The 26,064-nt window shown below is 41.7% G+C and overlaps 1 protein-coding gene and 1 long non-coding RNA gene across 11 annotated transcripts in view; one reads left to right on the top strand and one right to left on the bottom strand.

The window, feature by feature from the left end:
- The window catches only part of PPFIBP2 (PPFIA binding protein 2), a 129,342-nt gene that overhangs the window by 7,969 nt on the left and 95,309 nt on the right, over positions 1-26,064 (top strand). For all 10 annotated transcript variants that reach the window (XM_044425577.1, XM_044425584.1, XM_044425581.1 and 7 more), the window contains one exon: positions 17,647-17,744. In XM_044425577.1, the coding sequence (XP_044281512.1) occupies positions 17,681-17,744 (64 nt within the window). In that variant the 5' untranslated portion in view covers positions 17,647-17,680. Of the gene's footprint in view, positions 1-17,646; positions 17,745-26,064 lie in introns of those variants that run through there.
- LOC123021137 lies at positions 1,619-25,038 on the bottom strand. Its single transcript, XR_006414259.1, has 3 exons — positions 24,975-25,038; positions 7,228-7,234; positions 1,619-1,630 (listed from the first exon to the last, which is right to left on the bottom strand). It is a non-coding gene; the product is annotated as an uncharacterized LOC123021137 (long non-coding RNA).

Genomic DNA, 26,064 nt, shown 5'->3' with positions numbered 1-26,064 from the left:
TTTGCTATTCTGACTTTACTGTAGTTACGGACACTCTTTGTGAAAAGAGTGCCACAAACAGGGTTCCCCAAGCATATGGCTCAATTTATGCATTATTTGGGATGTTCAAATTTTGCCCTAATCGACCAAAGATTCCTGAATGCTGGAAGGGAGAGTATATATTTGGGGGAGGACCCAGGACTCCCTGCTCTGTAGCAGATTCCAGTGCCTTGGGAAGAAGCTGCAGCTGCTTCTGGTAGGGCTGACTGGTGGTCTGCTTACCATCCCTGGCTGTGTGTTCTAAGTACACAAAGCAGCTACCTTGGGAAGTTGTTGACATGCTAATGGAGATTGCTTTGCATGCTCTGATCATGCCTAGCAGGCAATGAAAATGCCACCTGTTCAGCATGTCAAAGGCTTTGACAGTACAAGGTGCGTTTCTTGAGCAACCTCCAAGCTCAGGACCAGGGCCATATAAAAGTAGCAATGAACATTTATAGGCAGTGCAAATTTTCAGGCATGGTTCCCCTGTGCTAGACTGAAATCCTAAGAGTCAAAAAGTAGCCCCTCCCCCCTACACACACACCAAATTAAGCCCCCCCCCCCCGCGTGCATTCTGAGATAATCACTTCAAGCTTTGTCTTCAGTGTAAAGTGCATTTTGAGTGCTGTATATGTGTTGTACATGGGTTGCATAAGTTAGAGAATCTAGGCAAAGGATCCATTCTACTCTTGGAATATCTAAATGTTAAGATGATGACATACCTTCCATTGAATTCCAATGTGAAGCTTGCTTGTGTGTTAGTTAGAATGTGAGTACATTTGATAGTGATAATATATTCCTATGGACATGGGGCTGGAACCATGAGTGTTGGCATTGTTCTGTGCCATCAAGTCATCTGTGACTTACAGTAACTCTGTGAATGAAAGCCCTCCAGAATGTCCTATCTATGCCAGCCTTGCTCAGCTTTTTAAAATCCAGGGCTGGGGCTTCCTTTATGGAGCCAATCCATCTCTTGTTTGGTCTTCCTTTTCTTCTTCTGCCTTCTACTTTCCCTAGTACGATTGCCTTCTCCAGGGAATTGTGCCTTCTCATGATGCATCCAAGTTTGTCAGGTTTGTCATTTTTGCTTCTAGGAAAAGCTCAGGTTTAATTTGCTCTAGGGCCCATTTGTTCATCTCTCTGTCAGCCCAGGTATCCACAAAGCTCACCTCCAGCACCAACTTTCAAATGCATCAATATTTTCCTGTCAGCTTTCTTAACTGCTTTCACACCCGCACATGGTGATTGGGAATACAATAGTATGGATGATCTTGGCGTTGGTCTCCAATGAAAGTCCTTGTACTTGATTATCTTTCCTAGTTACTTCATTGCTGCCCTTCCACGACTCAGTTGTCTTTGGATTTCTTGGCAGCAGTCACCATTTGAATTGATGACTGAATCAAGGAATGCAAAACCTTTCACAATATCCATTTCTTCATTGTGGACAGTAAAGTTGTGACAGTGATTCTGGTTTGAAGTCCATTGATGAGAAACATGGGGAAGAGCTTCTGCATTATGGTGAGGGCATATTGCAGAGATCAGAGTTGTGTTACATCTGCCTTCATGCTGAAAAGCCTAATGACAACTAAGGAATTTTGCTTGGCGAGATCTGAAATTGAGATTAAATTGCTGCATACCTGAATCCCTTAGCTGTTGACTTTGGTGGTAACTGGTTCTTGTCTACACTTGGGATTCTCATTTTAATGCTGAAGCATAGATCTTTCTTGCATATTCAAATAGAGGATGATTCATCCACAGTAATTATGCCTTTGTACAACACTCCAGAGAGTGTTCGGCTTGTATTGAATGCAGAGGCTTTAATTTGGGCCTGGATTTTGAAGCTAAAAAGTGACTGAAATTGGGGTTTTGTTTGTTTTGATAATGACAGCAAATTGAGATCTGAATGTAAAATGTGTGAGCCTGCAGATTTGGAGAGGTTTCTATGAAGGTTTTGTTCAACTTAATCTTCAAATCTGTTTCTTTGAAACTTTTAAGCATGCGCTCATTTAAGTATCCTTAGTTAAAAAGCTGCTACTGTGCAAATTGGAGTCTATCTATCTCTGTGAGCCTACTACGCGATGGCTTTGATTTTCCATATGCAAACAATATCCTTGAACCTAAAGCACACTCTGTGTGTGCGCGTGTGTGTGCGTGCGCATGTGTAATAACTAGCCCATCTGTTTAGGAATCTAATCAACATGCTCTTGGCTGACTCACTGCACTAAGACTTTTTGAATATAATTTAATTTAATGATGAGTTAGACTAATGGTAAATTGTTAACTGAGGCATTCTAATGGTGCTCTTTTTCCAGAAATGATGCCATGCAGCAAATCCAGTTTGTTGGAAAGATAAGAGACTAGCATAAAGAGAAGATTTTGGAAACAGTAGGCTGTGTCTTCTGAATGCAGCACTACAGCTTTCAAACCACATCTTATTTGCTATTTTAAAGAATGAAATGTATTGATTAGTTTCACTCACCATCCAGAGTAGTTCTGTTACCTTGTATACTCTTGTGTGATGTTCAGGCTTTGCCTTCATTAAATTTTGGATCTGATGTTAATTGTTGTGTGATTGGTTATCTTCTGACATAATTCCTATGAGACGAGGACTGTCTTTGCACTGCAGTTTGTATTGTTTAGAAGTGCCGGATGATGTAGATGTAAACAGCTAGTACATGCAAGTTAGGAAGAACTGAGCATTCATTTTGCCTTAAGTGTATTGTAAGTATTGTTATGAATGTATAACATTTTTGTACTCCAATTTTGTGCAAATAGTTTCATCCGTTTATTTATTTATGAATTCATAGAAACATAGAACATAGAAACAGAACAAGTCAGAAGGGGTCTCCCGGGCCATCTAGTCTGACCCCCTGGCTCCAGCTGGCTCTGCTTACGACATGCCCACCATGTGCATGTCCAGCCTATCTTTGAACATCCTCACCAATGGGTCCTCAACGACCTCCTGTGGAAGCCCATTCCACACCCTCGGGGTCCTAACTGTCAGGAAGTGCTTCCTGGCATCTAAATGGAACCTTGGTTCCTTGAGCTTTGCCCCATTCATGATCCTATAAATATGACAATTGCTTTTATGTCCCTATGGAAAAAATAGGAAGTGCTGTGGGGAAAAGAAAAAGATTTAGCGTATTGACAGCTGGCAAACTTCTATACTTTAGTAGAAAGATGTGAGCTGCACTTTTCCATCTTCCCAAGCAACCAGAGTCTCAAGAACAGGTTGAAAAGTTGGGAGAACTGGGAAACACAAAAAGTCCTAAGGATCCTAGCGCCAAGGAGAATAAATTTCTCCACATGCTTTTTTGCCAAACAAAGTTTACTTGCATCTTTGCTTAGAGTTCACAGCTTGTTTTTTGACAGCTGAGACAGCCTCTCAAGTTCACCGACTATGGTTTGCGGCATTATGATAGCAGGTGTGCTCCTGAACATTACTCAAATGAGACTTCCCATTTTCGGAGCCATAGAAATATTCATAGTGTGTAGTTGTGCAATTCCAGCTTTAAAAAAAGAATAAAGGAATCTACAAAAGTATCTGCACGCATTTGGGCCTCCTTTTTTAAGGGGGTGGTGAACCACTGGGAAGTTGTCCATCTTTCTACTATGGCACTTCTACAGGACTTTCAGTGGCTGGCAAAACAAAGATAGCAAAACAAAGATAGTTCTTTTGAAGGGCAGGTAAAAAGGGTGGAGCTGCAGTGAGATAAAATGTCTTCCAGTCATGGTGAGACGAATAGCTGGGGCTGTGGTGTCCCCTGGGATTCTTCCTGGAGGACCAAGGGGAAAGGGTGAGAGTGCCAGTCCACAGGGAACCTGACTCTGTGTTGGGCTCATTGTGGTTTGTTCTTTTGACAACCAGTAATCCAGCTTATTGCCAAGGGGGTTTGGTGTGATTGTGAACCCCACCAATTATGAATGGAGTCCTCAAGGATGAGAAGTTTTTGCACTAATACTGAAATCTAGACTATTAAATGCACACTGGCTGATTGCTAAATGCACACCAAATGGCAAGCGTGTCCATTCTGTTGCCTGCATTTAATCGACATTAAAATATTCTCCAAATAAACAATAACTATCTTTTCCTGCTTTTCATTCAGTTCTTTGGGAAGTTTGCCAGTGTTTTAGACTCACAGACTTCATTATTAATGAATCGCTCTGTTGTGGAAAAAAACTTGCTGTGTAGAGTATATTGTATGAGTATCATTTGCCATTTATAGCTTGACACTCATTTGCTCTCGCAAAATCAGATGTACATGATTTAAAGCTTCCTTTTGTGCTTGCCTTAGCCTACCTAGCCTGTAAGGAATCTGCAGACTGCCCCTTCTTGCCATTTATGTGATTAATAAGCTAAGTATTATGTATTTCTGCTAAGCATTATTTATTGCTTCAAAAGATGTGATAATAAGTTGTGCCTTAAGAACCACCCCACATGCCACTCTTGCTATCTTAAGACGTTGTCGTAGAATCATAGGGGAGTGGAGTTGGAAGGGGCCATGAAGGCCATCAGGTCTGACCCCCTGATGCTGCAGGACACCAATTTACACCACTCAGATGACTGCCCAGATGACTGTTCTTTAGCTGGAGCTAAAGAAGCCTGAGAGGAAGGGATGTGCGTAGTATAAGAGCAGCTTGTGGTCTTCCAGATGTTTTGGCCTATAATGTCCACCATCTTTTACCATTGGTCATGGTATGCTGGTAGGACAGATTTGTAGGGCAAACCAGATGGCAGCCCATACGTTTCCCACTCCTGGTATAAGGGGGAGATATCAGTGTAGGAAGCCTGGGAACCATGATCCTAAATAGGGGAAGGAAATTAAGAGATTTGGCCAAAGGAGTCCTGGAATGGGGGAAGATGAAGTGGTTCATATAGGTATAAAGTTTTGCTGTGTGACTATTTTGCACAGGATCAGAGTATATACCTGTGCTGCCACAAATTTTCTCATCCCAAGTGGGTCTAAGAAATTTTAATGTTTGTGCTCAGCTCTGCAAACTTTCCGGTAGTGGTGCTTGTGAAAACTATTCAGCAGCTTTGCTGCTTGTTGATCCTAGCATACATGTGTGGGTTTTATTGTCGTGGCCAGTGTGCAAGGGTGTGTACAAGTATCTCCTGCGTGCACAGCACACTAGAAGGCCTGAGGTGGCTAAACACGGTGGGCATTCAAGGCATGCTGCTGATAAATCGTACTATATATAAACAGGAGCATTCCCATGTTTCCTATGTCATGACATCTGATATGACAGACTATTTGCATTGCCCTCTACACTTTATAGTTCTTTTCCAGACACGTTTCTTTATTCATCCTTCCTGGGAATTTGATCCTGTTCCCTGAAAGAGACTATCATCTCTCTCTGTCATTTTGGGAGCGAACCAGAGGGAGCTATGTGGGACTATTTTACAAGATGCAATAACCTATAAAAGCTATAGAACTGGCATTTGCAAATAAAGAGTCAGGTGTGTCACAGTGGCCAGAGGGATGGGTTCTAGTCCTCGCCCGGCCATAGAGCTCACTTGATGATTTTGGCCAAACATGCATTTGTAGCCTTACCTATTTCATAAGTTCTTGTGAGGATGGAAGGGAGAGGAAGATTACATACTGCCTTGGGTTCCCTGCAGGAACAGAGCTTGGGCTAGATTTATATGTACAGCTATTCATCAGTATTTGCCTCGCTGCTGCAGCATAGAGGTTAGAGTGTGGGACTGGGCCTCTGCTGCATGAGATGAAAGGTCCATCTATTCCAGCCTTCTGTTCATACTATGGTCCACCAGCTGTGTTGCTCCAAAGCAGGAGAGTTGATGTAATGGCAGTTTGGATTTGCTCCTTGCAGAAAAGTGTTGAAGAGCAGGTTTGGGGTAGCATTTTGCACCACTGTCTTAAAAGTAAACAGCTGACTAATATGTTGTTGGTGATCTCAACTTGAAAAAATTCTCTTCTTTTTCTAATACGTTGCCAAGTCCTACGTTTTAATCCTGCAATATTACTAATAAGCAGGTGACAGGAGCTATTAGGTTGTCTGTGGACTAATTCTTTTCGTAATAAGAATCTTGCCCAATTTTTTCTTACAATTTATATGTTTCTCTATTCCAGATCTTTTGATAGTCTACTGGGTCTTCCAGGAAAACAAGTCTTTGAAGTCCCCAGCAATGTAGCATCTGTTCTGGCTCTTGCAGCTGAAAGGCCAAGAAAGCAGGGTGGCAGTTTTTCTAATTGGAGTCTTTATAGTAAAAGGGTGACATAGCCGGGTGGTTAGTGAACTCCCAAGTTGTTTGGTAGTGTTGCAAACATGCAACACAAGGATGCATAATTACTGAACAGGGAGTGTGTGGGTTTGCTCAGATCATCAGAACTCTTACAGGTTTTCTGTCTCCAAATACTGTAATGCACACACATTCTCAAGTTCAGTGCTATTGTGGGTGACACACTTACCTGGTTCTTGGTTCCTGCTGGTGTGTGAGGAAGCCAAATGAGCCAGCAGAAAACTTAGAGCCTGTGTGGATGGGAAGCAGCAGCAAATTGCTGGGTGTAATTATTGGATAAGCCAGGGGGTTTCACCCTTGTTGGACCCATAGCACATTTGAGAAGCCCCCTGTGAGCACCACCTCAAAAGGGCTCCCAGGGAGGATGTGTCTGCTTATAAAAGGCCACTATGGGGGCCTGGCTAATCAAACCTTAGCTAAAGAGGTACAGTGTGTAGGGAGAGAAGAGAAATACTGAGGCTTGAAGCTGGAGGGAGGCAGTAAACACCAAGGCAAAAGGGGAAAGGGGAGAGAAATCGTAAGGCTACAGCCTAGAAAGCAAGGGACAGACTTCCCCGACTTTGTCTAAGGTTTCTGGTTTTGTTTTATTGTGTGTGTGTGTTTTGGGGAGACTCCTGCTGTGGGAACTATTATTAAGGAGGTTTGACATCTACAAGTTAAAGATGCCTCTCATTTCAGCTGCAATGGAAAATGCAACTCCAACTACTCATCATTCTGACAGATCCCATTAGTTGAAAGCTGTTGAGTAATTATCATAAAATGGATCGCAGCATTTTATTTGTGGGATGGGCTTTGAATTATTGGAAGCATTTTATTTATGGGTTGGGCTTTTTTTCTTTTTGGTAAGCATATAGCTTTAGGGTGGTGGTTGTGAATGAAAGCTGTCGTCATTTGCTTTGTGCTGAGGTAGAGACTGCTAGCAATGAGATCTTGCCGGCAACAACAAAACTGGAGATTCTTCCCTTGAGGACTGGTAAAGGTAGGAGAGCAAGAGACTGGTTTCTCTCCCTAGAAATCAAAAGGAGATTTTTCTGGCATTGATAGAGCAGTATGACTCAAAGAACTGTTTAAATATGAAAACTTACTTTTTCCTTTCCAGGCTAAATCAGTTTCAAATTGCCCCAAATAGGCTTTATCTTCTGCCAGGTTCCTTCTGTCTTTTTGCTTTCTTTCACAAGAAGCATATTCACTGTGCTTTTCCTGGTGATTTTGAGGGGGCAACCACTGCATTTAAAATAATTTGCTGTATTGGTAGTTCTGAAGAGTGATCTCTAATTCTCAGTCAGTCAACAGCTTGGGCATGGGACTTGGGCAAGCCACTGTGTGCTGAGTCTCAGGGTCCCGCCACCACTGAATTCAAGTTCATAGAGCTGTTGTAGGACATATTATATACAAAGTACTTTAAACTTTCTAAAAGTGCTATACAAAAGCTAAATGTTGTTTTCAGAAATGTAATCTAAGTGGCTTCTGTCATACAGCCATAGAAAGCTCCAAGCAGGTCTTCAATGAAATGAAGTGCTGGTTTTATTATGATCTGGCCATGTCGGAGGTCAAGCATGTTCTGTGCAGGCTTTTTGCAAGTTCCTCTGAGGTTAAGTAGTGCATTCTTTCTTTTCTATTAGTCCAGGGCATGTGTGTCTGTGGTTGAAAATGTCCTTTGAGCACATTCCCCCCTACTGATCCTGATTTCTCTGAGACCAGCCGGTCCAAAAGAGAGCTAGCAAAGCACATCCAGGCTCAGGTGTGTTGGTTCAAAAATGTCTGCTTGAACTAGGCAAGTAGAAGGGAGTGCCTGGGAACAACTGACTCGCCTGAAGCTGCGGCAACAGGTATGACTAGAAAAAGATGCCGAGCCAGTAATATCACCATATCTGTCTAAAGTAGAATGCTTCGCACTCTTAGTACTCTTAGCACACTTGACTTGTTTTAGGCATTATCTTCCATTATTTTCATGCAATTCAGTTCAGGCAAACATTTTGGAACCCATGCACTTGACTCTGGATGTGCTTTGTTAGCTCTCTTTGGACTGTTTGGTCTCAGAGAAATCAGTATCTACAGGTGGAAATACGCTCAAAGGGAATTTTCCGCCACAGGCACACATTTACGGTTAAAGAGAAAAGAATTGTCATAGTCTTATATGATGCTGGGGGGAAATGCCATCGGAACAGTGTGGCTTGCATAGGGTCCGTGCACAGCCTAGGTTCTGAAGGTGAAAATTAAAGCTAGCGTCTAGCTGGAAGGTTTGCAGGGGGAAATGCTTCTTGCCACTCCCCTGCCGATCAGCATGGTGATCCATCATATATGAACGACTTGTTGTGTGGATGCCAGCATCTTAGGGAAAAGTTTGAATTGTGACCACCACATGATAGCAGTTTTGTGCACGTTGGCTTTTATTCATGCAAGCTGCTTTAGCACTATCCTAGACCCTAGCACTATCCTATCCTACATGGTTTCACATGGCTGCAACAAGTTTCTTCTTACTGGTGTTATGATCATGCTCCCAGTGTAGTGCCTCCGCACTGAGGGCTACCCATCCATGCAGTAAGTAGTTCCAGCCCTGCAAGCTCTGTAGCAAACTGCCTCTCCATTTGCCCCTTCTGCTTTTCAGAACCTGTGCTGTACAGGTGTGTTCTCACTGGAAGCGCAGCAGAAGGTATTGGGAAATGATCTGTGTAAATACTTCAGCCACTGGATTATCACCACAGAATTTGCGTGGGAGCAGGGCAGGCACAGTACTACTGACAAGAGCACCAGGGCTTGCGCACGCCTTTTCCTTGGCTCTTTTGTACATGAATCCCCACTCCCTTTTATTTCCAGAGTGTAACGATAGCAGCTGTGACTCCATCATCATTTATAAAGAACTTCATAACTGACTCTGTACAAATACATATATATTTTTTCAGCATTCCCACCTGGAGGGATATAGGTACCACAGTCAGTTCAACCATGGTTCGTCAGGACATTTGTAAACAGTCGCAAACAATGTAGGCAGGTCAAAAACTGCCATTTCCAAACACTTGACTGTCTGGCAACCCACTTGTGATGCTTATTCAACACCTTGTGACAACAGAACACTGGAAGGTCTTTATCTTGTTCTTCCAAAACTATTCAACACTTGTTCAAAACTTAAGGTTAGCAACCCTGAAGTAGGATGGGGCTGGAAAAGTTCCAAATGCTTTTCGCACTCAGTGGGAGGGCTGACAGTCTTTCAAATTCATTCATTTAATTTATGCTGTACGTTAGCACATAAAATTTTGAAATGCTCTTTCCTTTCTTCTGTTAACTGCATCCACGTTCCTTCTCTAGGCAGTGTGAAGTTGCCACATATCCCATATCGAAAGTAATCATTGACAAGCTGCAGCAGGATTGCTCTTTGCAAAACTTACGTTCCTACAGGGGAAGCTTATTATCTTCATTAAATGAAAAAGTGGATTAGTGCACTTCTGGTCAAATAAATCTAATTAATGTTCCCTGAATTATGTATTTCATTTTTATCCCGCCCAAGTGAGGCGTGTGTTTTTCATATCAGGCTTAATAAAGGGGTTGTGGCTGGGTTTCTGGCAAGTTTCTGTACTCAATTCCAACTCCTGCTTGTTACCTTTGAGTACAGGATCTCTGAAGAGCCCCCCAGTCTCATGTGAGTGCCCCCCAGTTAAGATATGTCCTGTGCCTAACATCTAGTGAGATATGTTTGGCGAATATGTAGGACAGTCTTCTCTGTGATGCCAGTTGGGCTCTGGAACTCTTTCTAGCAAGCCTTCCTTTAGCTCTTTCCTTCTCTGAATTTAGAAAGACTTAAAATGTTGCTTTTTAGATGTTTTCTGATCCACAACTTAGGTTGCTGCAATTTTTAGTGAGATGCTTTGTTTTTAACTTGATTTTTTGTAATGGGTTAATTCTCGACTCAGCTTTCTGCAAATAGAAAGCATCCAGTAATTACTTCAGATCCAGTAATTCCCCCCATAGTCCCCTCCCCACTGATTGAGGTGTCATCCTCCAACATTCTGGGGCACAATTTTGGAGGCTACGAAGAAGGAATTTGCAAAATCCATCCTCCTCCTCCTCCGTCATAGCTGGGATGCTCATACCAGTGGACACAAATTCTTGATCCAAGCCGTATATTTCCAAGCCACTCCATGGACTCTTTGTGAGGTCAGAAAGCACTATCTAAATATTTGTATAAATACTGCCCTGTCCTATTTTGCTTTTGACTGAAAGTATAAGTAAACAAGAATGGAAGGTGTTTAGTTATGATTAGCCTATATAACAAATATTCAAAAGATACTTTTGTGAAATATAGAAGGACATCCTCCTGTAATAAAATCTGGAATGAATGTTTCAAAATAAATGAATATCAGTAGTTATGTGTTTAAATGCTCCGCTTTTAAGATACGAGGAGCATTGAATATGTCGTGATCACGGTTCTTTATTTGTAAACCGAAACATTCTTTCTGTTCCTGCTTTCCTTTCCGCTAAGCTACAAAATAAACATTAACAGATTCAATCGGACAAATTGGGTAATAATTGACCTCACTTTCATTGACATGATGGACCTGTGCAGCACTGCATTACTTGGGCCTGGAGATGGAGGTGGCTGACGTAGCCGGATGGCCCATAGCGCAAAAACATGCCCTCTGTGTGGAAAACTTGCACATCAGCTTGGAGGCTCAGTTAGAAGATTTATACCTAGAAGCTCGTGGATTGGGTTTTGTGTGTGTGTGTGTGGTTATTTGTGTTCATTTTGATTTAATGTAGACAGATCCTTTTCTTACCTTTGCGGGAAGACTGACCAGATGACCTGTGTACCCACTTAACCTGCTAAATGATGAAAAAAACCCAATACTTTGGACTGTTTGTACAGGGCATATTTTTCAGATGCTTGCCATTATTAATTATGTGATACCACAAGCAGTTGGTGGTGATAACTAAAGTACAGCCATGATTTTTTTGCCTTAGTCGCATCTTGAGCATGTGATGCCACTTATCTATTAGTCAATCCACATCTTCATAATATCATCATTACTGTTGATGATGAGAGAGTATATTTTGAGTTGGCTTCTGAAGCAACAATAAGCCCTTTGGGGCAGATAGAGGAAGAGGAGAGAAAAATCTCACAGAGGACTCTGGACCTTCCAGATGACATGGATTACAACTCCAAGAATTCATAACTATTGGCCATGTTGACTGGAGCTAATGGGGGTTCAAATCCAAAACATTTGGTGGACATCAGGTGGCTGGTCTACACTGTTCCCAGTGGTGAAGTAACTGAGAAAGATATCCAATGAAAGAATATTTCTCTGTGTCTTTCTAAAGATAAAAAATGACAAGTCCTCGTTACTCTTCCACCAGTGACTCTTCTTCTTGCATCGCTGTTTTGAAGACAGACTTCCTAGGTTTGATCTACAGATTCTACAGAGAGTTGGGAACGCTTTCTTTTCATCCACAGGGTCAATAGAAACAATATTGTTTGTCTAAGAAATACATAACTGCAAGTAGATAAATGTTAAGTGATTGCAAGAACACAATCATTTGAGTTGCATGAAGTTAGAGGACCACTTCACGCTTGATACTTTTTATGGTCATAATTAGGTGGAAATGTGCATTGCTTCTTGTGATAAGGGGCACACACACATGTACTTTACGTCTGTTTTTACACTTGGTTAGAAGCTGCTTTGGGCTTCAAACATGTGAATGTGCAGCTAAGTAGCTGAGAATGCATTCTGCCCATGACAGTCAATTCACAGTGTAAGAAAATGTCTTGAATGATGCATTCAAGCTAGATAAGCTTAAAGTTTGTTCCATCAGGTGTTGATGATCGATCTCCCATTCATGTTCTTATTGTAACAGTTTGAGAACTTTGTAAAGTCTAGAAGGATGAACTAGAACTTTTCTGGTTGATGTCTTGGTGCTGCAACCATAATTCAATGGTTGACTTTAGGCAAGACTCTGTTCTCCTTGTCTAAAGGGAATTGTGATATTAGCCCATTTTACAGAAGTTTTGTGAGGATTGCAGAGACTGCATTCCCCCTGCAAACATGCCTAGAGCTGCATCCTATTAGCTAATGAGACTTACTTCTCAGTAAACATAGGATTTTCCTGAAGCCTTTTGAGCTTTTAGGAATAGCACTTTATACATATCATACATAGATGGTGTAGACGGTTTCTTTACCTGAGGGAGGGAGAAAAGGCCCTTAAAACAAGCTAAGATTGAAAACAACAGCATCAATTTAGGACTGATCAGATTCTTTCAGAGAAAATCACAGAAATGTGAAATAATCTTACTCCTGAAATGAAGTTTAAATCTGCTTGCAAGTGGCAAACTTAAAATGTTCTGTTTAGGAATGCATGCCGCTTAGCCAGAATTGCTTTGTAGGTTTTACCACCTGAAGAGCTATGTGAAACTGGGGTTGAGCAAGGCCGGCAGTGCTGAAAAACATCAAAGGAGCCTCCTTGCCTTAGCTATTGGCAAATGTTGCAAACTGAAGTATGTGAAGCTATTAAAATGAGATTTTAGAGAGGAATCAAGTAACCTTATTGACAAACTGCATTTTAAAACTTACTTCTTAATTTGGCACATGCAAGTAGTCAGATATTACAGTTCTGCACCTTTTGTTTTTAAACTTTGCTTTAACCCTTTGGGATGAGAATATGTTATGTCAGTGACTTATCAATTAAACAGAGATATTTATTTTCAAATATATAGAAAGGTAGTGCATAGATTATTGTTATTAAGGCATTTATCCAGTTTTCAATCAAATGCTTCTTGGGGAGCCTTATAAGCAACAGATTCTAGCAATATAAAAGCAGAAAACACACAAGCACATTCACAGAACAACCCTTATTTCTCATCTGATGGATGAGACAAGTGGATGCCTCCTTTTGGATCTGCATTTCCAGGTTAACTGGCCATTGGAATGTAGGGCTCTCTCTGATGGTGGGAGGATGCAGCTGCTCCTAGTAGCAGTTCATAAATATGCACAGTAGTTATTTAATCTCTTAACAGAAAGAATACACATACGAATATATTTTGTGTGACAATCTTCCTTTTCCATGCTTGTATTCCATAGCCTTTTTTTATATAAAGAACATACATACCAATTTCTTTTCTTCAAGTATTATATAAGCTCAGAATTTCTGGAATGCATTCTTGGGCTATGCCAATTTTTTTTAAATCTAATTTAATATTTGGATTTGTAGAGCAATATCCTATAAAATACAGAGAGTATATATTGCATTAGACATCTAGATTTAGCTAAAATATTGATATTTTACTTAGTTGTAAAAATGTAAAAATTGTAAATTTCTTCTAGGAAATCCTCCACATACCGTGTGCTGCTTTTAATGCTGTGTTCAAAGGATCTTGTAGAAAGTTACAAGATAACTTTGGAAATTAATTTAGGGTGCAAGCCTCTGGCCACTAGACATTGTCCAAACTGACATAGGAGAATTTGGAGCCCCAGCTCTGGCCCTGGAAAAGTCTCCAAGTTCACAACTGCAATTGCAAACGTGGAATTCCGTTCCTCCTCCTTTGCAGCTGGTGTAGCTCCTTCCATGCAGTCTGTGGCTCTCAAGTTCAGAGCCATCCTTGTTTCCCATGCCTTCCTCCATCCATCAGATCCTTGTAATGTGCTGAGTTTGGAGCGAGATCCGTGTTAAATGTCACCCTTAGAAGGGAAACCATTTTATTCTGTTGGAGCAAAATCAAGGAAGAATCTTGTGATCCCCTTAAAGATAGTCAGTTTTACTTATCATCAGCTGCTTGACATTGAACTACTGATTAAAACTGTAGTTAGAGTCCTACCATGTTCCTTGCTTCAGTTAAGGCACTGTTAGCACTATCCAATAGTTCATGATTCTGATTCATGGGACAGCCCCCTCTCCAGCTATTAAGAGAGAAGAAAGTTTCTCTTCCTATCACCTGTAACTAAATTTTGATACAATCTCACACATATTCTTCTAGCCTGTCCCATTATCCTTTCTTTGAAGACCTCCCCACCCACCCTGGTTCCCGTTGCAACTGTACAGGCTGAGCTTTTGTTAAGAAAGCAGCAAAAATAATCAGCAATGGGTTAAACTGACAATATTTTCTGAGATTTATGCAGGGAAGAGATCAAAGTGCGTGTAAGTGGGGGACTTTTCTCAAATGTGTAGTAGGGAGGGAATCTGGTGGGTGTAGGACAGAGCGTTCTAGGACACACACAAAATACAAAAGGAAATACTGGCAGCTGCCCAAACACAGATAGGGAAGCTGGTCATCAAGCCAGCTATCCCAGTCTATAAAAATGAAGGAAAAAGAAAAAGAAGTTGAAAAGGAAAGCAAGCTGGGAGGAGCCAAAATGGCTCCATATCATGGCAGAGAATGGGGGAAATTTGACAGGGCCAGCAACCTCACTTGGGCACTTGTGAGGCGGCTGGCCCTGGCAAAGACCAGGGCTACTCAGAAGGAGAGGCACGGGGTTTATTGCTGCTCTTGTGAGTGGCTCACTAGCGGTTTGGCTAGACTTACAGTGGGTTCCATTGTCCAGGTTTGCACAACACAACAACCCACCATAGGAAAACAAACCCTACAAGCAGCCCATGGGTTCTCTTCATGGGTAATTTGGGGGGGGGGGGCTCTTGGTAGGTAACTGATGCTGTGTTTGTATAATGCAGCAATCAAGAGTTGGTTGTTCTTGTGGGTTCTCATGTCATAGGAACCTAGTGTGTGATAGCAAAAGGCAGCTGCTCTGTACCTTGTACTGCATGGTTCTTTTTTACTCCCCCTTTCCGTAGTCTCAGTCTCACTTTCCTCATGTTTTTAAGTGTCTCTTTCAGAATTTCTGCAGAACTCTTCTCAGCATCCCCCGGGGGGGGGGGGGGGGGGGGGGCTCCAGTCTTGACTGCAGTTATTTCCATCCAAAATATGCTGAAGGTTGCAACACTTCTCAGGATTACATAAAACACACATTTTATACTAGCACATTTAAATCTGTTTTCACCCATTTTTCACACAAGCATGCTGATAGAGGAAGAATGGCCCACTAATGGTTTAAAAGTGCACAATCTCCTCTATTAAGGACTGATTTTACACAATTATAAATTAATGTAGAAGAAAAGCTATTTTCACATCACTTCTGACGTGAAACTTGAGGATTTGTCCAGAGGAAGGGAAACCAGAGGAGTTTCTCTTCATCTGGAAAGCTTCATGATAACAGCAAAATACATCTTTGTACTGTACTTCTAAATTAGTTAATATTTCCCAATATCTGTAGAAATACACTAAGCTGGGACCATAAAGTAACTGCAGAAGAGAAATATTACTTTCCCAGTTGAAAAATTTGCAGGAGGCTCCAGAATTTGCTCCTGAAAGAGACTCACCTTGTTTTGTCACCCTCCTTAATACTTACATGTGTTTTAATGAAGGGTCTGTATTTTCTCACTGACTTGCTAGGAATGATCACCTAAAAACAGTTACATCTTTGAAACCGATTTGCTTCATAATGTATTTGGAAACATAAACTTTTCCACTGAAAAATAAAAGAATGGAAAATATTTCTGGAAGTGTTTCTACGATGACCTGTGCAGGGAGAAGGACAGGGGGAGTGCGTCCCTGTTGGTTCTCCTGGACCTCTCAGCGGCTTTTGATACCATCGACCATGGTATCCTTCTGGATAGGCTAGTGGAATTGGGGGTCGGAGGCACTGCTTTGCAGTGGTTCCGCTCCTATCTCAACGGCCGATTCCAGAAGGTGGTGCTGGGGGACTATGGCTCTGCGTCATGGCAGCTATGCCATGGAGTTCCACAGGGCTCCATTTTGTCCCCTTTGCTGTTTAACATCTATATGAAACCGCTGGGAGAGGTCATCAGGAGGTGTGGGCTACGGAATCATCAGTACACTGATGATACCCAGCTCTACCTCTCATTTTCCACTAATCCAGGTGAGGCAGTGGCTGTGCTGAACCGGTGCTTGGCCGAGGTAATGGGCTGGATGAGAGCCAATAAACTGAAGCTCAATCCAGACAAGACGGAGGTCCTGTTGGTTGGCGGATCGGGCTTCGGAGAGGGTGGATTTGACCTGGCCCTGAATGGGGTTGCACTCCCACTTAGGGACAAGGTCCGTAGCTTAGGAGTACTCCTCGACCCAGAGCTTTCATTGGAAGCTCAGGTGACAGCGGTGGCGAGGAGCGCTTTCCTTCACCTTCGGCTGATTAATCAGCTGCGCCCCTACCTGGAGTACGACTGCCTGGTGATGGTGACACACGCGCTGGTGACTTCCTGCCTTGACTTCCGTAACGCACTTTACGTGGGGCTTCCCTTGAAGACGGTCCGGATACTTCAATTGGTTCAAAATAGAGCTGCCAGGTTGCTGACGAGGACGGGGCGTTATGTTCACATGACTCCAGTCCTCCGACAGCTTCACTGGCTTCCCATTGAAATCCGGGCCCAATTCAAGGTGTTGGTTATGACCTATAAAGCCCTAAACGGCTTGGGACCTGGTTACCTGATGGAGCGCTTACATCCATATATGCCCGACTGCCCCTTGAGATCTGCGGGAGAGGCCCTTCTCCGGGAACCCTCCGTGAAAGAAATTAGGAGGGTAGGTACTCGGAGGAGGGCTTTCTCTGCAGTGGCGCCCAATCTATGGAATATGCTCCCCAGAGAGATCCGTCTGGCGCCGTCGTTATTTGTTTTTCGGCGCCAGTTGAAGACCTTTTTATTTAAACGTCATTTTAATTGTTAACAATATTTACTCATTTATCTGGCCAGGGCGACTTCTTTTCTTTTCTTTTATAACTTTTCTAACTCCTTTTATATCGTTTATATTTTTTATTTATTTTATATTATTAATTTTATATTGTTATTTTTGTATTGTATTTTATTGTGTTGTAAGCCGCCCTGAGGCTTCGGCAAGGGGCGGCATAGAAATGTTCTAATAATAATAACATAATAATAATATCTGTCTAACTGGTTGCACTGAGCAGAAACCTCCCAGCATTTTTGGTGCACCTGTAGGATGAAAATTACAGGTTTTGTTAAATGAAATAATATTCTATTACAGCTCCATGATTGGCCTGTGTAGATCTGGCATGGTAGCTTGTCTGGATGAGGCTGACTGGCCATTTTACTGAAGAGTATAATTACTTTTTGTCTTCCATTTGGGTTAAGATGTGGATGACTCAGGATCCTAAGGAACTTGGTTCCAGTATAATAGAAGAGTAAGGATTACTAATTCCACCTGGGTCAGTGACACCTGCAAATACATTTATTCTTCAATTTGTATTTCTCTTTGTTAGTATTTAATTAAGTTTAAGTAGTAGGAAGATATGTGCTATAATATTGATATGATTAGATAAGCAGGAACTTTTTGTTCTTCATTTTAGACCAAGAAACCAAGGTCCAAGCAAGCTTGAAATCATGGCCTCTGATGCTAGTCACATGCTTGAAGCTGCTCTGGAGCAAATGGATGATATCATTGCAGGTATGGTAATGAGGTATTTTAAAGTCCTACTAATAGTAAACATGTCTCAAAACCACAGAATAAGGGTAATAATGGAGAACCCTTGGCTGATGCATGCATGCAGAAACATAAAGAGTTTTTCTCTTCTGATTTCTAAGTCCACTTTTCCTTAGTGGGGAAAACTAGCTAGCTGGTGGTGAGGGAGCGCTAAGCAATTGTGCATGATTTGCTCCTTTGTAAGCTTCTCGGTTTCCAGATATGTAAATAGTTTCCAGATATGCAAATAGGTCTGAGATTTAGGATGGAGTCTGATATTGTGCCTGCTGATAACATCAAGTCAGTGATAGCATTCCAAAGCACAGCAAAAGCAATAATAATTCCCTTATTGTAAGGCATTTGGGCACTTCTCACCTGGTGAAAGTCTGCATGAGCTCTTCCTTTTTCTCAGCATTTTCATATTAGGCCAATATTAGCGAAGTACATCAAGCAGGATAGGGAGACAGCTGCTGATGTTACAAGGCAATGATCGATCCTTAAAGTGGAGGAAGGCCATTCTATTCCTTGTGTGGTTTCTTGAGGGGAAAGGATATTTCACATGCAAGAGTGCATTTCAGAAACCCCTTTTCTCTCTAGGAAGTGCAGAAGGGATTCCCTTTGCTTTCAGGAGCCATCGGTGTCTTGGTAATATCAGCAGTCCTCTCCTTCCATGCCCTGGTGCATTGTGCCAATATTGCCAGGTATGTAACCAGCAAAAGACCAAGGGAGCAGGGAGGCAGATAGCCACCATTTTTTACCTTGTCCAAAGTGAAAGTTCCTAAAACTTTCTAACTTTTCCCTCACAATTCAAGCTTCTAATAATACCTCCTCTGCTAGTCCTTACAAAATTGTTCCGCAAGGTGAACAGGCTGCCTGACTACTGGAACTTTGCAAGCAAGTGTCTGGAAAATTAAGAAACTGGCTGTAATAGGTTTACCATATCCTGTCTTTGAGAGGGCACTTGAGCCGCTTGGTTATTCATTATACTACTGTGTCACATAATGCTAATCAGTTGAATGGTAACACAAGTAAAACAGATCTAACATTTAAAGTACAAACTTACGCTACTCTAATGTAAGGCCTGTTAAATTCAGTGGCATGTACTCCAAGTGTATATAAGACTAAGCATAAATCTGAGTGCATCTCTAAAATGCTGCATATAATTCATAAAGAAAATTATGGGGCCTATTGTGCTGTTGTTTCAGCATATCAAACCCTTGGGACATAGCGCATATCTTTTAACAGACAGCTCCTGCATAGAAGAGAACATGAATCTGTAGTCCCCAACTATTAATTATGTTTGAAATGTTGACCTAACAGTGGAAGAGGAGTGCCTTTGGCTTTCCCTTCTCTCCCTGTTCCTTCTTCTTTTATATCGAACTTTCAAGCACCCACATGTGCAGGACAGGTGTTAATTCCATCTAAGGATCTTCAGCTTCTGGGATGATAAGCAATGGCCCATTTGTTCAATAAGGCCACATGGAGCCTAGGGAAAGAGTGAGCTTCCTGGGTTCTTTTTAAATGCATGCATGCATGCATGGGGGACAAATGGAATTGCACTCTGTGATGGGGGCAAGCTTTGTCATGCCATCCACAGTGATGGGCACAGGGAGGAGAAAAGGGATGATCCTGTCATCTTAATTTAGTTATCTCTGCAGGATGCCTGTTCAGGGAATAATATAGGTAACTAAAGTGGGACACATTATAAAAGAACAACATTTGTACCTTAAAAGGAAAAAAAAACATTTGCCACATGGCCAGAGTTAGTAGAGACAAATGCTTTCTTGCTTGCAATTGTGCACAATTTAAATATGATATTACATTTGGATTGGGTTGAGGGTAAGTCTGTCAGACCAGATCATCAAGTAGAATTGTGTTTGATATGATCAAATATGACAGATAAGTTAGTGTCTCTAGGCTTTTCTGCTTTGGTGCAGCTCTGTGCGCAATGACTGTGAGAATAAGGATGCTAGATGGTCAGTCTTAGCTGGCTAGCTCTGCCTGGCAAATGCAAAAGAGATTATAATGAGCATGAGCAATCTTTTAATCGACATACTATGCATGCGTATGAGTGCTGAAGGCACAGTGCTTAAAACATCTCCATATAATCCAGCATGGTAACATCTACATACACAGATAAAAGCCTTAGAAACTTTCCTGTGCTTCTCTGCAGTGTGACTTAACTTCTCACTGGGAAACTGCCACAGAAATGAAGCCCTATTTAGATAGTTTCCAAATAAATTCATACTTAATGCATATTTAAGCAAGTGCACAGACCCCTGCTTTCACATTTCCCTTACAGTTGTCAAAAGGAAAGCTGTCAAGGGAAAGCAAAACTGTAAGTGATCTTTCTTCATGAAAAGCAGATCACCTCCTTTGTGGCAAGATCCTGTACCTTTTGGGGCGGAACCTGGCTCTCCTACCATTTCCTGAAACTAAATGCTCAGGAAGTGCAAAAATGCAAGCCACCTGTTTTATGGGAGCAGAGCAGTTTCACAGTTGTCAAAGTTCTGGATTCCTTTTAAAATTATTTTTGAGAGGGTTAATTGTGGGGAGAATTGACAGGGCCATGCATATGCTATGTCCATGTGAAAAGCCCTGATTAGCCCTCTCAAAAATATAAAAAATAAAAAGAAGCCTGAGTTTTGACAGCCAGCTTATGGGTCAGACAACACACTGAAGAAGCCATGGGATGTCAAGTTATCGTTCCTGCGGGAAGTGGTCTGGGTTCACACAATGCAGCAGCCCACCACGGTTGGTCACCATGATGGATTGCCATGACCTGTGAATCCAGTCATTGAGTACTGTATGTACTACTTATACTTTGTAGATGAAAGGTGGGATGTAAAAGCATGTTAGTACCTGACACGTAGGATTGGCATGAGGCAATGTCCTTTTCCATGCCGCTTTTAAAATGTGTAGCATGGTTTATCAGTTTGCTTGGTGGATTCCATAGAACATTTCTGTGTCGGATCAGCCATTAGTCGGTCTGTACAGTGCAGGCCTGGGAACTCTCTACCAAATCAGGAAGAACCATATGATAAACCTTGCTACACACTTCAAAAATGGCATGGAGAAGATAGGTTGGAGGATTCTGTCTGAAGCCATTTCCATGTAATTAATGATATGTGTAAAGTGATACTTAGTGCAAGCAGTTTTCTCATCAGCTGAAGCATTTTGCCGAATGGATACCATCTTTCAGAGCGCTTGGAAATGTTTTGTCATTCATTAACTTTTTTCATCTGCACAGCAGTTGACATTTCCTACAGTTAATTCTTTGCCAATGAGAATGCATTTAAGAAATGTACGTTTATAGGGGGTACTCTTTAGAAATGAGCATTTTTAGTAGGCTGGAATGTAGGAGAGAAAATAAGATATTGACCTAGTTTGCAGAGCACAACAGTTTGTCATGGGTTACTAACCACAAAGGGTTTTGTGTAATCAGAACATAGCCCACTTCTTAAAGAGTAGCTTACTTTTTGGCAACAAGCTATTCCAACAATCTGTGGCTTATTCTAGTGGTTGGTTTGATCCATAATGAGCTGTTGGATTGTCCAAACCCAAAAGAACAATTTCACTGTGGAAGTGGCAATGAGATACCTGGCAAAAGTGGGGAAAAACCCTCCTGCTTTTCACTGTTTCATCTTCGTTGCTGCCAGTGACAGCCTCTCCACCAGTATCCAAGTGGCACTTTGGGCATGACTGTTATTGATTCATTACGTTTAAAAAAAACCCAGAAAATAACACAGATATATTGCTGATTTTGCTGTTATACTTTTGGTTGGTCGTTCATAAGTGCATGTTTACAATTTCCTGCTATGTGTGGTCTTGACTGATCAATTGCCTTTTCTATTTCAGCTGTCAGAGGAATAGGCTGTGTAGATGAAGACTGACAAGGCAGTTTTAAGTGTTGAACTGAGCAATTCACTTCACCTTTTCAGTATGTTCTTGAGTCTCCAACTACTCTTGAGAGAGGAGATATTGGCTCTTTCCACTTTTTGCAACTACTTTTTTGGTGTACTTACTGCTGTAGCTACTGTGGTTCCTGGACAGTTATTTTTTCTTTTCTTTTTTAAGCAACACCCTGAGAAATGGTGAGGTTTGGGTTAAAGTACTGCTGGTGCCTCATTTACTTTACCCCATTCTGCCACATACAAGGATTTTGTTTGTTGATTTCTTTGTTTTAAACTCATTGGCAGTATTTGTATAATTTCTTTTGGATGAGGAAATACAGTGTACAGAAATTTAATGCCTGAGAAGTAATAGAGAAGAAATTTGTGCCTGTTTTAAGGACAGGACAGTAAATGGAAGGGGAAAGCCATGCAGTAAATGGCTCCATTACAACAGGTGTGAAAAAATTCCCTCCATTTAATTTAGGCCACTAAATTGGCATATATTTCTATGTTTCTTTAGAGCTGTTAGGGAGCTACAGTGACCTCAGGAAACCGCAGTGGTAAGTAAAGAAGAAAGGATCCACAAACTGGGGAGATACAATATTTTTTCCTTTGTAGAGTAGCTGGAGACTGGTGGACAGCACTGAGAAGGGTTCAGAGTGTGAAAGACAGAGGATACCATTGTTAACTGGGAGAGGCTGGTCCCCCTCCACTTTTGGTACATCTTCCCCCTCCTTTATGGCACTTTTCAATTGTTAATTTGGCAATTAGTCCATAGCAATTGTGTGCAAGTAGTCTATATGCATTCTTACCTTGCTAATTTCCTTGTCTATTCCACTTCCCTGATTTCTTTGGTAGCTGAAACAAACAAGGAAATTGACTGGATGAGTCTACACATATTGAACAGGTTGAACCTGATAAGCTGCTGATACTGATAGTTGAACAATACTCCAGGAATGAAAAAAATAAAAAGATAATCTCAATTGTGGTATAATGGTTAAGAGTGCTGGACTGGGACACAGGAGATACGGCTTCACTCAGCCATGAAGCCCACTGGGTGACTGTGGGACAGTCACAAACACTCAGCCTAGCCCTACCTCACATGGTGATTGTGGTGAAGATAGTGGAACAGAGGAGAACTGTGTGAGACACCTTGAGTTCCTTGTAGGAGGAAGAAAGGAGGGATATAAAAGCAATGCAGCAGTAACAACAACAGTTAGGATTCAAAGGAAACATATTGCAGCAAATGAAAAGGGGTAGTGATTAGTGTGGGGTCTGTCATGAAGCACCATGAAATAGCACATGGGGGACCCAGGGGGAAGGAGAGCAAGAGCGAGAACGAGCCACTGTGGGCACACCCTCAGTTGTGTAGCTTCTTGACAAGGCATGTTGCCCATCATCTGGTTGCTTCTTTCTTACCCATTACATCTGCCTGTTCTAATTTATACAATGTGCTTAATTTCTACCTTTTTCTGGATGGATAAGTAATTGGGAAGGTGAGTTAAGAGCTAAATGAGAAGAGTCAGATTTATAATCCATGTTGTCATGTCTATGCTCAATTGGTGAAATGGAAAATAGTATGGTTGAAGTCTTTGCTCCCTCTCACTCTCTCCCTTCCTCCCTCTTTCTCCAGTGCATCATGAATTCATCTGCTGGCAATGCCCTTTTTTCCTTCCTTTTTCCTTCCAGTAGAAAATGAAAGGGCTAATTATGACAACTGCTGCAACTCGGGTTAAAAATAGCATTGCACAAAAGAATGGCATGTGTCTATGACTGGAAGAGAGAATGTAAGAGAGATTCTGTTCCCTCCATAACTCGCAGGGCAATGTATTTAGCAGCTCCCATTCGTGAAGCGACCAACCACAAAACTGCAAGAAGATTCCTTTCCTCAGTAGTAAAGCTGTTGAACAGGGACTGTTCAAGGATGTTTGCACAATGTTCTGACTTACATCTGGATTGCTACTTTGGATCAAGGCTATTAACTTCAAGGCAGAGGTGCAGGGCTACAGCTGGGCTAGAGGTGTCCTTGTCTTCATACATTAAACTAGCCATGTCCTGAGTGAATTGATTTTTTTAATAGCTTGTCTAATCAAAAATACTGTCCTCTATCTTCTAGCCTTTGATTGTAATCTGTTAGATTGACTAAAAAGTGCTTTCTTAACTCATTCGGCAGCTCCTTTTTAAAATACTATTTTTAACGAAGCTTCAATTTTAACACTGCAGGTGGAGAGCATATTTGAAAAGTGTCTTTGGGTCTTTTCTGACACACAGTTGGAATGTCACTTTTTTCAGGTGTTCAAATGTACAGGCAAAAAGCATGCTTTCACTGACTAGAGTTTATCTAATAGAACTGTGCTCACCAAGCACCCCTGAAGGAAGGTGAGGACAGAGGAGGGGAGACATTAGATTTTCTCTGCCATGTCCTACATCCTCTGAAAAGCTTGTGTGGAGGGTCAGGAGCATCCATATGCAGGCACAACGGGGTGAGTTGGGAACCCTTCACAACAGCACAGGAGGTGGCAAGAGGTTTCCCTCAGAAAGGAGATGTCAGCTCCTCCATTTCTACCAGCAGGATTCCCACTGGATTGCAATCCCTTCACTTAATGACAAGGAGCCATTCTGTTCATGGAAGGGTGGCTCTAGATACAGTCTGGATGTGGAATTTTTACTCATTGTAAATGTAGGCAGCTTAAATCAACTAAAATGTACAATTATTTAGCTGGGTTTTCTTTTAATGCCAATTTCAATATTTGAAACTGAAGAGGCACTCAGATTTTATTTTTAATTTTAAATGAGTATTATTATTTTTGAATTACTATTATTATTATTTTACCCAACAGCCAAGGCTCATTTTAGATGTGTGGTGTCTAGTACACCACTAGTAAGCTGCCATTAGAACATAAATTGAAACGTAATCTGTACCTAATGTAATATAAGATCAGTGCACAGTTTCTGTATTCTTAAGAGCTTTGGCTGTGTGCAGTATAGGGATGTAATAAATAAGCTGTAAGGACAGCCCCTAGTTGGTAAACTAACTGCAGAAAGGTAGGCCCAGAGAGCCAGAAAGATTTCAGCTAGCATAAATGAAATTGAAATGTTAATATAGGAATGAGATGGTTTTCAGTGTAGATATGCAAGTTGATTTTGGGCTCGATAAAGATGGTATTGCTCAGTGCCAAGCAACTCTTGGTAGGCAACTCTTAAACAAGGCATCCATGAATTCACTCACCAGCACATTAGAGGTGGTTCCTTTCAGGAGAAGGACATGATGTAGCCCCCATCAAATTTGCAAATGATACAAAACGGTGGACTAATAATAAACACGCTAGCAGACAGAATGAAGATCCAGAGCAGTCTTGGTAAACCTGAACTCTGGGCTAAAAGCAATAAAATGAAATTCAGTAGGGGCCAAGCCAAGTCCTCCACCTCGGAAAAAGAAACCAGATGCATCAATACAAGATGAGGAATACATGGGCCAACAGAACTGAAAAAAGAAAAAGGCATTAGAATTATGGTGGGAACAGGCTAAATATGAGCCAACAATGTGATGTAGCCACAAAAAGGGCAAATGCTATTTTGGAATGCATTAACAGAAGTATTACTTTAAATCATGAGAAGTAGTAGTTCCCCTATACTCCTCACTAATCAGACCTCATCTGGAATACTGTGTGCAGTTCTGGGCACCAAGATTTAAGAAAGATGCAGAAAAATTAGGGAGGGTCCAGAGGACGGCAACTAAAATGACCCAGGGTTTGGAAACACTGCCGGAGTGTTTGGAAACACTATGAGGAGAGACTGAGAGAAATGGATATGTTCTGCCTTGAGAAAAGAAGACTGAGGGGGGACTTGAGATCCCTCTGTAAGTACCTCAAAGGCTGTCACAAAGAGGAAGGTCAAGATCATTTCTTGCTGGTACCAGGGTGTAGGACACAGAATAATCAGTTCAAGTCGCGACAGTCCAGATTCAGGCTGGACATCAGGAAAAGCTTCCTCACTGTCAGAGCAATGCAACAGCGGAACCTGCTGCTTAGAGAGGTGGTGGGCTCTTCCATGCTAGAGACATTCAAAGTGAAACCGGAAAGTCATCTGAGTGGGACAGTGTAAATTGCTGGGTGTTGGACCTGATGGGTTTCATGGCCCCTTCCAACTCTACTGTTCTATGACCACCACCACCCCTTCCTCAGCTCTCTGTACACTGAGGTTTGAAGAAAGTTAGACTCATCAGCATCTTTTCCTCTTCTACTTTCCCATCAAATTCACAACTGAGATTAATGTCTGCCCAGGTTCTCTGTACATGCCAGGGAGCATTGGGGGCAGGGTGGGGGGCAGGTACAAATAAGATACTGACTTTGGGACCACTGGCTTCAAAGAGGGGAATTAAACAAAGTCATGGACAATAAGTCTGCAGTGGC

This window comes from Varanus komodoensis, unplaced genomic scaffold, assembly GCF_004798865.1.
Source record: "Varanus komodoensis strain SLA01 unplaced genomic scaffold, ASM479886v1 scaffold16, whole genome shotgun sequence".
In the NCBI taxonomy this organism is placed as follows: Eukaryota; Metazoa; Chordata; class Lepidosauria; order Squamata; family Varanidae; genus Varanus; species Varanus komodoensis.
This window is presented reverse-complemented; position numbering and strand designations above follow the sequence as displayed.